Consider the following 13,382-nt stretch of genomic DNA (forward strand, 5'->3'; position numbering starts at 1 on the left):
GGGAAGGGGGAGGGGAAAGGAATGAAATGAAATAAATTAAAAATAAAGGTTAAGATGAATCTGATTAAGTAAATGAAGTTATATCCATAAACGGAATATTATGCATTATTATGGACTGATATCTGATCCTCAAGATAGTAAGTGGACATGGTAAATTGCCCCACATAGCATGTACATAGTACATTGTGTGCTACCATGTGAATAAGGAAAAAGAGAAAATATACGCCCTTATTGGTATATGTACTGAATGTCTCTGGAGGAGACATAAAAAAATTTTAACATTGGTTGTCTCTGCAGAACTGAGTGGCCGCAGTCAAGACTGGAAGAGAGTTCTTTCAATATATGTCTTTATGGACCTTTTTTTTTTTTTGAGACAGCTTCCCTCTGTCACCCAGGCTGCAGTACAATGGCACAATCTCAGCTCACTGCAACCTCCACCTTCTGGGTTCATGTGATTCTAGTACCTCAACCTCCAAGGTAGCTAGGATTACAGGCATGCACCATGAAGCTCAGCTAATTTTTTTCTGAGACGGAGTCTCGCTCTGTTACCTAGGCTGGAGTGCAATGGCACGATCTCGGCTCACTGCAACCTTCACTCTCCAGGTTCAAGCTATTCTCCTGCCTCAGCCTCCCAAGTAGCTGAGATTACAGGCACCCACCATCATGCCCAGCTACTTTTTGTATTTTTGTAGAGATGGGGTTTCACCATATTGGCCAGGCTGGTCTTGAACTCCTGACCTCAGGTGATCTGCCCACCTCAGCCTCCCAATGTACTGGGATTACAGGCGTGAGCTATCACTCCAGGCCTAATTTTTGTATTTTTAGTAGAGATGGGGTTTCACCACGTTGGCCAGGCTGGTCTTGAACTCCTGACCTCAAATGATCTGCCTGCCTCCCGCCTCCCAAAGTGCTGGGATTACAGGCGTGAGCCACCACACCCGGCCCTTTGTGGACCTTTTGTTTTTCTTTTATTTTTTTTGCGGGGACAGAGTCTTGCTCTGTCGCCCAGGTTGGAGTACAGTGGTGCAATCTCAGCTCGCTGCAACCTCCACCTGGGTTCAAATGATTCTCCTGCCTCAGTCTCTTGAGCAGCTGGGACTACAGGCATACCACCATGCCCCGCTAATTTTTGTATTTTTAGTAGAGACGGGGTTTCATTACATTGGCCAGGCTGATCCTGAACTCCTGACCTCATGATCCACCCACCTCAGCCTCCCAAAGTGCTGGGATTACAGGCGTGAGCCACCATGTCCGCCCTGTGGACCTTCTAAACATAGAACATTTTGCCCATTCAAAATAACAAGTAATTAAAATTACTTTACACATTACTTTCTCAGACCCAATGTGTTAGGCAGCTTCTAACATGGCCCCCAGTCATTCTCGCCTTCTGGTGTTTCTGTCCTTGTGTAGTCCCCTCCCCTTGTGTGTGGGCTGGGCCTAGTGACTTCTGTCTAATGAACAAAAATAATGCCAAGTATGTCTAATCTGAAATGCTACAATGGTCCAGGTGCAGTGGTTCATGCCTGCAATCCCAGCACTTTGGGAGGCTGAGGTGGGAAGACTGCTTGAGTTCAGGAGTTTGAGAACAGCCTGGGCAACATGACAAAATCCCATCTCTATTAAAAACACAAAAATGAGCCAGTTGTGGTGGCATGCGACTGTAGTCCCAGCTACACAGGAGGCTGAGGCAGAATTGCTTGAAGCTGGGAGGCAGAGGTTGCAGTAAGCCAAGATGGCACCACTGCACTCCAGCCTGGGCAACAGAGTGAGACTCTGTCTCAAAAAAAAAAAAAAAAAAAACGCCACAACTGATCCGATATTTGAAACCTTTTGAGTGCTGACATGATGCCATAAGTAGAAAATTGACCACCCAAACACATGTGACAGGCTACAGTCAAAATAGTCAAAACTTTGTTTCATGCACAAAATTATTTAAAATATTGCCCAAAATCACCTTCAGCCTGTGTATAAGGCATACATGAAACATAAAAGAATCTCATGTTTAGACTTGGGTCCCATCCCCAAGGTATCTCATATCTATGCAGATATCTCAATATGCAAAAAATCCAAAATCCAAAACACTTCTGGTCCCAGGCATTCCAGATAAGGAATACACAGCCTCTAGAAGTGGTGAGAAGTCGCTTCCACAACTAGGTGGACTCCAGCTTGTACCTGCTCACTCTCTCCTTGGCTGGCTTTGAGGAATGCTGGCTGCCATGCTGTGAGCTGCCCTATGGAGAGGCCCACATGGCAAAGAACTGATGTCTCCAGGCAACAGCTAGCGAGGACCTGAGGCTGGCCAATAGCCTTGTGAGAGGAGACGGAAGTAGATCCTCCCCAAGCTAAGCCTTAAGAGAACCCCAGGACTGGCTAGGACCTGTAGTTGCCTGTGGCTTTGAGAATCCCTGAGCCAAAGGAACTGGTGAGGCCACACTCAGATGCCTGACCCAAAGAAACTGAGAGATAATACACATTTAAGGAAATTTCTTATGCAGCACCAGGTAACAAACACACCCAATGTCGGTGAGGCATATGCAACAAGTTGGGGTTCTTACCGGGGCATCTGGTGGTTCCGCAAGGCCTCCTTCTTCAGGAGCTCCAGTCGCTGGGGTGAGCAGAAACAGGGATAAGCAGCTCCAGTCTTCAGCAGCGCCTCTGTGGCCTGGGCGTACAGTTCCAATCGCTGAGATTGCTGATAGGGCCCAGCAGGACCACCCCGGCGGGGGCTCTCATCAGGGGGGATGCCTGGAACACAAGCCATAATGACAGCTAAGGTGCACACAGCACTTGTTCCCAGGCATTGCTCTAAGTGCTTTATGCATATATTAAAGCTTTAATCCTTATAACAATCCATAAGGTTGGCATGAGTACAATGTCCCCCCCGACTTTTCTATTTGAGGCAGAGTTTCACTCTTGTTGCTCAGGCTAGAGTGCAGTGGCGTGATCTCAGCTCACGGCAACCTCCGCCTCCTGGGTTCAAGCAATTCTCCTACCTCAGCCTCCTGAGTAGCTGGGATTACAGGCATGTGCCACCATGCCTGGCTAATTTTTGTATTTTTAATAGAGATGGAGTTTCTCCATGTTGGTCAGGCTGGTCTTGAACTCCCGACCTCAGGTGATCCGCCCACCTTGGCCTCCTAAAGTGCTGGGATTACAGGTGAGCCACCGCTCCCAGCCCTACCCCCCCGCCGATCCCCCTTCTTTTTGAGGCAGAGTCTTGCTCTGTTGCCCAAACTGGAGTGCAGTGGTGCAATCTTGGCTCACATGAACCTCCACCTCCCAAGTTCAAGCAAATCTCCTGCCTTAGCCACCAGAATAGCTGGGATTACAAGCATGTGCCACCTCACCCAGCTAATTTTTGTATCTTTAGCAGAGACAGGGTTTCACCACATTGGCCAGGCTGGTCTTGAACTCCCGACCTCAGGTGATCCACCCACCTCAGCCTCTCAAAGTGCTCGGATTATAGGTGTGAGCCACTGCACCCGGCCCAATGTCCCTTTTGGAGATGAAAAGTTAAAACACAGAGGTAAAGCACTGAAAGTTGCACGGGCTCGTGGACTAAGGAGCAAACAGAGGTGTAGGGCTCCGAAGTCCACACCCCCAATTGTATGTCCTCTCAATCCATTGCTTCCCTGGAGAGGGAGAAACAAGCCCAGGCCTGGGAACAGCTGACTTAGGAGAAAAAAATCGTGGTTCAGAGAACAGCCCATCAGGCCCTGGTTGGACTCCTGGTTCTGCCACTTAGTAGTTGTGACAAGGGATCCCAAGGTGCTACCAATGTGTGAGTACCAGGGTGCTGAGTGCCATAAAAGACACTTTTGGCTGGGCGCGGTGGTTCACGCCTGTAATCCCATCACTTCGGGAGGCCGAGGCAGGCGGATCACGAGGTCAGGAGATCGAGACCATCCTGCCTAACACGGTGAAACCCCGTCTCTACTAAAAATACAAAAAATTAGCCAGGCGTGGTGGTGGGCATCTGTAGTCCCAGCTACTTGGGAGGCTGAGGCAGGAGAATGGCGTGAAGCTGGGAGGCGGAGCTTTCAGTGAGCCGAGATCGCGCCACTGCACTCCAGCCTGGGCAACAGAGCAAGACTCTGTCTCAGAAAAAAAAAAAAAAAAAAAAAAAAAACACTTTTCCCTGAAGCCTCAAACCCACCCTAGCAGGTAGGTGCAGTTATTTCCCCATTCTGTAAGGAGGACACTGAGGCACAGAGGTGCTTTGTCACCTGGCCGAGTAGAAGGGGCACGATCAGCTTCAAACCCAGACTAATGGGCACCGGAGCCAACACTCAACCACTCATCACACTGCTGTTTGTGGTACTTAGCCTTTCCTTTTCTAAGAGATGGGGTCGCACTCTATCACACAGCTGAAGTGCAGTGCTGTGATCATAGCACACTGCAGACTTGAACTTCCAGGCTCAAGCCACCCCACCGCCTCAGCCTCCCGAGTAGCTAGGACTACGGGTGCACATTACCACATCTGGCTAATTTTTTAGTAGAAAGCGAGTCTTGCTGTGTCACTCAGGCTAGGGTGCAGTAGTGCAATCATAGCTCACTACAGAATCCAATTTCTAGGCTCGAGTGATTCTTCCACCTCAGCCTCTCAAGTAGCTGGGACTATAGGCATATGCCACCATGCCCAGCTGGACTTAGTCTTTCTAAGCCTCAGTTTCCTGTTTTGAAAAGTGGAGCTAGCAGCCTCCTGTGCAGAGGGAACTGTGAGAATAAATGTGTCAGAGCTTACAAGTGCTTAGCCCAGTAGTGTATATTTAGGACAGTTTCAATATATGCTATAGACTAAATATGATCTACTGTAAGCCAAACTCCCAATCCAAAGTCCAATTCCCTCTGGTTACGTAGGATAAATTTCATTATGAATGCTTTCAGGAGAGGGCACAGGGACACGAGAACTGGAAGATGGTGTTTCTGCACTCAAAGAGCTTTCAAATGAATTGGGAAAATAAGTACATTGTTCACCCTGCTACCCTCAATGCTAACACAAACTGAGCTGAGTGTGCCTGGGTTCAAATGTACCAGACAGCTCAGACACCTTGGGAAAGTCATCTTTCTGCGCTCTGGGTACTCATTTGTCAAAGAAGGAAATAAGTAGTAACTTTCTCATGAGGATCATCATGAGACTAGAATACGATGATGTAAGTAAAGTACTCATCATGTGGCCTGTGCTCAGTGCTCTCTATGCTTTGGTATTTATTTATTTGAGACAGGGTCTCACTCTGTTGCCCAGGCTGGAGTGCAGTGGCATGATCTCAGCTCACTGAAGCCTCAACCTTTCAGGCTCACGCAATCCTCCCACCTCAGCCTCCCAAGTAGCTGAGACTACAGGTACATGCCACCAGGCCTGGCTAACTTTTTTTAAGTTTTCTACAGAGACAAGGTCTGCCTATGTTGCCCAGGCTGGTCTCAAACTCCTGGGCTCAAGTGATCCTCCTGCCTCAGCGTCCCAGTGCTGGAATTACAGGCATGAGCCACGGCACTCAGCCAGCTGTGATTATCATGTTACTTGGCTCCCTCTCACAGGACCTCCATTTCTTCATTTGTCAGAAAGGAGGGCTGAATCGGGTAAATTTGGGGGGGTCCCTTCTTGATCTAATGCTAAACAAGTCTCTTTAATGTGGTATCTTGGAATGCCCCAGGGTTTAAGAGGGACTCCCCTAGGAGAACGGAAAACCTGTTAATTTAAAAACTGGCAAGTAAATGTTCATAGAGTTTTATTCGACAGCCAAAAACCAGAGGTAACCAAAATGTTCATCCACTAGTGATGAATAAACAAAATGTGGTATATCCATACAATGAATATTATTTGGCTATAAAAAGAAATGAAGCACTGACAGACCACAGATGAGCTTATGGTAAGTGAAGGAAGCCAGTCACAGAAGGACAAATGTTGTATGATCTCATTCATATGAAACGTCCAGAAGAGGCAAATCCATGAAGGCAGAAAGAGATTGGTAGTTGGAAGGTATAAAGAGATTGATAGTTGCCAGGCGGTAGGAGAGGGTAGAATGGAGAGCGACTGCTAATAAGGAAGAGTTTCTTTTAGGGGTGATGGAAACGTTCTGGAATTAGTGGTGATGGTCGCACAACACAGTGAATACATTGAAAACCACTGAACTGTACACTTTGATATGATAAATTTCATATTATGGGAATTATATGTCATTTTTTTTTCTTCCCCCACAACAGAGTCTAGCTCTGTCACCCAGGCTGGAGTGCAGTGGCACAATCTCGGCTCACTGCAACCTCCAACACCCGGTTCAAGCAATTCTCCTGCCTCAGCCTCCCGAGTAGCTGGGATTACAAGCATGCGCCACCAACCACGCCCAACTAGTTTTTGTATTTTTACTAGAGACGGGTTTCACCATGTTGGCCAGGCTGGTCTCGAACTCCTGACCTTGTGATCCACCTGCTCTGGCCTCCCAAAGTGCTGGGAGAGCCACCCCAGGTGAGAGCCAGGCGAGAGCCACTGTGCCTGGCTTATATGTCAATTTTTTTCTTTCTTTTTTGAGACAGAGTCTCACTCTGTTGCCCAGGCTGGAGAGCAGTGGCCAGATCTCAGCTCACTGCAAGCTCCGCCTCCTGGGTTTATGCCATTCTCCTGCCTCAGCCTCCCTAGTAGCTGGGAATACAGGTACCTGCCACCTCGCCCAGCTAGTTTTTTGTACTTTTTTAGTAGAGACGGGGTTTCACCGTGTTCGCCAGGATGGTCTCGATCTCCTGACCTCATGATCCGCCCATCTCGGCCTCCTAAAGTGCTGAGATTACAGGCTTGGTATGTCAATTTTTTAAAAAGGCCGGGCATGCTGGGTCATACCTGTAATCCCAGGACTTTGGGAGGCCGAGGTAGGTGGCTCATTTGAACCCAGGAGTTCGAAACCACCATCTAGACGGTGAAACACCGCCTCTAAAAAAATAATAATAATGGCCAGGCGTGGTGGCTCACACCTGTAATCCCAGCACTTTGGGAGGCTGAGGCAGGCGTATCGCGAGGTCAGGAGATCGAGACCATCCGGACCAACATGGTGAAATCCCGTCTCTACGAAAAATACAACAACAAAATTAGCCAGGTGTGGTGGTGGGCGCCTGTAGTCCCAGCTACTCAGGAGGTTGAGGCAGGAGAATGGCGTGAACCCGGGAGGTGGAGCTTGCAATGAGCCGAGATGGCGCCACTGCACTCCAGCCGGGGCGACAGAGCAACTCCATCTCAATCAATCAATCAATAAAATGAAAAACATAAGAAAAGAAAGAATGACTCCCAAAGCAAGGTGCTCTAGAAGTCAGCCACCACAGGGTGCCTGAATACCTGTCCTCTGCCTCGACAAAATACCAGGGTGGGGGACAAGGCCTGCGTTGCAAGCCTCATTCTCACAATGATGCTGCCACAGGAGTTCCAGGAGGGTGGGGCCCGGCACTATCAGCGCTGTTCATCACTGCATCCCTCATGCCTGGCATGGTACCTGATAAGTAGCAGATCCTCCGTGAAAGTGAAGCCTTCATCTCGGTCTGTGAAGTACCAGGTAATTTGGCTCCTGGAAAGCCTTCTTTTTTTTTTTTTTTTTTTGAGACAGCGTCTCACTCTGTCACTTCAGGCTGGAGTGTAATGGCATGACTGACAGGAGACAGATGAATTCCTATGCAGTCACGGACGATCCCTGGTGAAATCTGACCTCTAAGCCAAAGACAGCCCAAAGCCTGAAAACCAAACTGTCAGTTCAGGATAGAGTCCATGACTGGAGTGAGAACTTCTTTCTCTGTCTCATCCACTCTCTCGATTGGTTCCTTCTGGATGATATGTTTTAACCAACTGAATGGTCCTTTTTCCAAGACCACTCATGGACCAATCGGCAGGCACTCCCCCACTCTAAGCCCATAGAAACACCAGACTCAGCCTCACAGATAGCTACCACTTTCAGGGCCCACTCTCGCGGCAGAGAGTTTCCCTTCTGTCACTCAGTAAAATTCTTCTCTGCCGTACTTACTCTACAGTACCTGTACACCTCTTCCTCTTGGTTGCAGGACAAGAACCCAAAACTCGCCAAGCTGCGGGTGATGGGAATAAAAGAGCTGTAACACACTCCCACTCACTGGACTAGGGAGAAAGAGAGCTGTAACACGCTCCAGCTCACCGGACTATGGGAGAGAGCTGTAACATGCTCCTGCTCAAAGGACTGTGGGAGAAAGAGAGCTGTAACATGCTCCTGCTCACCAAGCTAAAGGAGTGAAGAGCTGAGACAGGGCTGGGGGCTCGGACCTGGGGGCTCGGACCTCAGGATTCCCCAAACAAGAGCCGTAACACCCCTTGGAACTCCACAACTGCTGGCATCTCCCAAGTTTTTGGATGCCACCATGTTCCCCTCATCTAGATGCCGGCACCCAACAAAGAAGCCACCCAGTGGCACATCCAGTCCAGCCATGGGCCGAGTGTGGGGCCACAGCAGGTGTGGGATCCAAGTGGGCATGAGCCAAGTGCGGCCTGCTGGGCCAAGTGGGCCCAGAACGCCCAAGCGAGGCCCGACAGAGGTGACAGCAGCTGCAGAGATTTCTGGCTGGCAAAGTGGCACTGAAGGAATCCTGTAACATGATCACAGCTTACAACCTCAACTTTCCCAGGCTCAGGTGATGCTCCCACCTCAGCCTCCCAAGTAGCTGGGACTATAGGAGCACACCACTACCTCCGGATAATTTTTTATAGAGACAAGGTCTCACTACGTGGCCCAGGTTGGTCTTGGACTCCTGAGTCCAAGTGATCCTCTCTCCTTGGCCTCCCAAAGTGCTGGGATTCCAGGCAGGAACCCCTGTGCCCGGCCTGGCAAGCCTTCTATCCTCACATCCCTGGTCATTCTGCTCACTATGGTTAGACCAAGCTGGTCTTTTTGATGCTCCTCAAATACATCCAGAACTTTCTTTCCATGGGGCCTCTGCATTGGCTATTCTTTTTGCTTTGAACATCTTCCCCCAGGTCACCACGGGGCTGGCTCCTCACTTCATGAAGGTCTCTGCTCCAGCGTCACCTCCTAAGAGGAGACCACCCTATCTACAAGGGCATCCCTCGCCCCAGTTTCTAAGCCTGTTACTCTTTTCTCCATACTGGTTATTATCATTTAATATCCTATGAAGAATGAATTAGGAGCCAGGAGTGATGGTTCATGACCGTGATCCCACAAGATCAACTTCAGAAGCTGTACGTGTTTTGTGTGGCTTATACAATGTGGTTAAAAAAAAATCTGAGCCCAGATTTAATAACGGTAAGTATTCATCCAGAAAAACTATTTCTGGCTCTTGTTGGAACTCAGAAGACTGGACAAGCTGGGCCAGCATTCCCGCACAGGTACAAGGAGCTGGAGCTCAGAGGCACTCCCTCCTCTGGATGAGATGTGGTTTCCACAGCTCAGCACCGGCCCAGCTCCTCCAATTCCCACTTGGTCTGTGTTTCCTGCCTGGCCCCTGTAGGGAATGGACTTGAGATTCTGAGGTGAAAATAGGAATCTCAAAACAGCCTTGTCAGTGGCTCACACCTGTTATCCCAGCTCTTTGGGAGGCTATAGCAAGAGGATTGCTTGAGCCCAGGAGTCTGAGAATAGCTTGGGCAACACAGCGAGATCTCATCTTTACAAAAAAATAAAAAACTAAAAATTAGCCAGGGGTGGTGGTGCGTGCCTGTAGTCCCATCTACTTGGGAGGCTAAGGTGGGAGGATCACTTGAGCCCAGGTCAAGTCTACAATAAGCTATGACTGTGCCATGGAACTCTAGCCAACAGAATGAGACCCTGACTCTAAAAAATTAAAAAATAAAGAAACCAGTCTTGGAGCTGTGTTTCAGAGAGCTGCAGCATTTTTTTCAGGTGGCATCTGCCACCCCGGGCAGTACAAACACAGTTATTTCTCCAGAAACTCCTCATTTTCCACCCTGAGCTCCATGAGAAGACCCACAGGCTCCTTTTCCTGCTTCCTGTTCCTCCCCTGCAGAAAGATCCTTTCTCTGCCAGGCTCACCTGCCCACTCCAGCATGTCCTCAATATTCTCCGCTGCCCCAGGCACAAAGCGAGTCTGATCTGTGTCCTCCAGCCTCAGGATGAAGCTCCCCTGGTACTTCTTAGCAAAGATGTAGTTGTACAGGGCAGTGCGGAGGCCACCCAGGTGCAAGAAGCCTGGAGAAGAGAACAGCTCAGATAAGACAGGGAAGATGAGCTAATAGGCCTCAGCAAGGGGCAAGTAAGCACTACTGTGACAGAATGTTGCAATAAATTTCAAAGACCAGCAGGACACATTGGCTCACGCCTGTAATCCTATCACTTTGGGAGGCCAAAGCCAGGGGGATCACTTGAGCCCAGGAGGTTTTTGTAGGTTTTTTAAGACAGAGTCTCGCTCTATCACCCAGGCTGGAGTGCAGTGGCACAATCTTGGCTCACTGCAACCTCTGCCTCTTGGGTTTAGGCAATTCTCATGCCCAGTCTCCCAAGTAGCTGGGACTACAGGTGCGTGCCACCACACCCAGCTAATGTTTGTGTTTGTGGTAGAGACAGGCGTTCACCATGCTGGCCAGGCTGGTCTTGAACTCCTGACCTCAAGTGATCCCCCAGTCTTGGCCTCCCAAGTGCTGGGATCCACCAACCGCATCCACCACTCTATTTTGATATTTGTCTCAAGGCCAAGTTTTGCCTGAAAGAGAAGCGGGGTTATTCATTGAGGCCGTATCACGTACATTTAACTTACAGAAATTCAGTGATGTGTGCTGGGAAAAAAATTAATTACAAACGAACTAGAAATTTAAAATACTGTACAATCACACTGTGGGCCAGGTGCAGTGGTACAGTCATGGCTCACTGCAGCCTCAACCTCTCCGGCTCAATCAATCCTCCCACGTCAGCCTCCTAAGTAGCTGGAACTACAAGTGTACACCACCACGCCTGGCTAATATTTGTACTTTTTTTTTCTAGAGGCAAGGTTTCACTATGTTGCCCAGGCTGGTCTCGAACTCCTGGGCTCAAGCAATCCTTCCACCTCAACCTGCCAAAGTGCTGGGATTACCGGCATAAGCCACCACACCTTGCCAAGATTTTCACCCTAATTGCTGGCTTTACACACTAACCAACAGTAGTGTTTGATTCCACTATATTTCTCTTCATCACTTTAAACTCATAAGATTTTCCTTTTTTATCATTCCTGTTTGAAAACTGAAAGTTAACAGTTTTTCCAGGGTTGTCATTACCTCTTACCCTACCTTCTTTGGTCCAGCCCACAGCCCTAAGTCTCCACAACGAGCTCATCTACATTTACAGGTAAAAGAGGCAGCAGAGGAGAGGAAAAGCTCTTCTGGGACCAGGCCGACCCTGCTTCAACACTGATGTGTGTAACCTTTGGATAGTTACTGCAAGGACACCAGAAAACCAGTGGTATTCAGTGGCACTGGGTCCCAAGAGTCCCCAGGACAAAAGAGGGACCCAGCTGCTAAAAACAAAGCCTCTTACATTAAGCACACCTGGAGTCAAATTCTGCATCCACCATTTATTAGTTGCTACCCCTTTGGAAGGAACTCAGCTTTTATGAGCTTCTATTTCCTCAACTGTCAGAGGGATTAAGAGCAAAAATATAAGAATTTTCCTCATTATAGGGTTGCTCTCAGGTCTAAATGCTGACCAAAGTAAACCCTCAAATAATTTCAGCTACTGTAATGATCTGTGCCTGGTAATTCTTTTATCTGTTTATAGTCAAAAGCCTTTCCCAAATGGGCTTTTCCCGCAAATGAGCAAGAAAATAAAAATTATAATCATCATAATAGAGGACATTTATTAAGTGCTTTCTGGGTGCACTAGACCTTGCTAATTGGTTCAGCTGCATGAGCTTAACCCCATAAGACAGACACTATTAGCCCTGTTTTCACAAATAGTAAAACTGAGGCTCAGATTCACTAAATAATTTGCACATCTAGGCCAGGTGTGGTGGCTCACACCTGTAATCCCAGCACTTCCGGAGGCTGAGGCAGGTAGATTACTTGAGCTCAGGAGTTCGAGACCAGCCTGGACAACATGGCAAAACCCCATCTCTACAAGAAAATACAAAAATTAGCTGGGCATAGTGGTCACACACTTGTAGTCCCAGCTACTAGGGAGGCTGAGGTGGGAGGATCACTTGAGCCCCGGAGGCTGAGGTTGCAGTGAGCCAAGATTGCGCCATTGCACTCCAGCCTGGGCGACAGAGCCAGACCCTGTCTCCAAATAATAATAATAATTTGCACATCTAGTAAGTTACACATCTAACAAATGGCAAAGACAGAAATTTGTATCCAGGCAATCCCAGGCTTTGGCATTCTACATAGTGCTCAAAGCAAAGTGTGAGATCCAGTGCTGGTCTGAAAACAGTTGTCAGTTCACAATCATGTACAGAAACTGAGAGTAAAGGTTTAGAAACTTTTGTTGTTGTTGTTGTTTTGAGATGGAGTCTCACTCTGTCACCTGGGCTGGAGTGTAGTGGCACGATCTCGGCTCACTGCAACCTCTGCCTCCTGGGTTCAAACGATTCTCGTGCGTCAGCCTCCCGAGTAGCTGGGATTACAGGCCTGGGCCACATTCTCGGCTAATTCTTGTATTTTAGTAGAGACAAGGTTTTGTCATGTTGGCCAGGCTGCAGAAACTTACATAGCAACCTGACAGCATGATTTTACCTCTGCTAACCCAAATAAAAAGAGATGGGTTTGTATTTTGGATGTTTTCAAAATTTTATTTTTCTGGTCATTAATTTATACTAATTTTGTGGAAATACTGACACAATTGATTGGAAATTTAAAACCAGCACTTCTGCCACAGATGGTTTGAAAGGCACTGCTCTACGCTATACTGACCACCAGAAAGATCCTATTACGTACAGCTGGGATTTTGCCACAAAGATCCTTGTATGTTCATCCCGGCATTTCGGATGAGAGGCATACTCAGTGTAGAGAAGGTAGAAGGTAGCCTTACTGGTGGGAACCAGAAGGCCCTGACAAGATCTCCAACAGGCTATAAAATGGGCCTCTGTCACCCTCTAGCTTGCTAAGATCCCAACAACACTAGCACACTGCCTTGGTACCTGCGATTTCCTCTACCCAGAAGATTCCTCCTTTTTTGTTTCTGAGACGGAGTTTCTCTCTTGTTGCCCAGGCTGGAGTGCAATGGCGAGATCTTGGCTCACTGCAACCTCCACCTCCCGGGTTCAAGTGATTCTCCTGCCTCAGCCTCCCAAGTAGCTGGGATTACAGGCTTGTGCCACCATGCCCGGATAGTTTTGTACTTTCAGTAGAGACGGGGTTTCACCATGTTGGTCAGACTGGTCTCAAGTGACCCACTTGATCTCAAGTGACCCACCCGCCTCGGCCTCCCAAAGTGCTG

At 48.3% G+C, this 13,382-nt stretch overlaps 1 protein-coding gene across 2 annotated transcripts in view; it reads right to left on the reverse strand.

Annotated features, from left to right (window-relative positions):
* Positions 1-13,382, reverse strand: part of EARS2 (glutamyl-tRNA synthetase 2, mitochondrial) — a 47,019-nt gene that overhangs the window by 19,816 nt on the left and 13,821 nt on the right. For both annotated transcript variants that reach the window (XR_001006876.1, XM_011987931.1), the window contains exons 2-3: positions 10,011-10,166; positions 2,556-2,745 (exon numbers count right to left, since the gene is read on the reverse strand). Coding sequence is in view for 1 of the 2 variants with exons in the window: in XM_011987931.1 (XP_011843321.1) it covers positions 2,556-2,745; positions 10,011-10,166 (346 nt within the window). In the remaining variant the exon portion in view is untranslated. The remainder of the gene's footprint in view (positions 1-2,555; positions 2,746-10,010; positions 10,167-13,382) is intronic.

Source organism: Mandrillus leucophaeus, unplaced genomic scaffold (genome assembly GCF_000951045.1).
Source record: "Mandrillus leucophaeus isolate KB7577 unplaced genomic scaffold, Mleu.le_1.0 Scaffold32, whole genome shotgun sequence".
Taxonomy (NCBI): Eukaryota; Metazoa; Chordata; class Mammalia; order Primates; family Cercopithecidae; genus Mandrillus; species Mandrillus leucophaeus.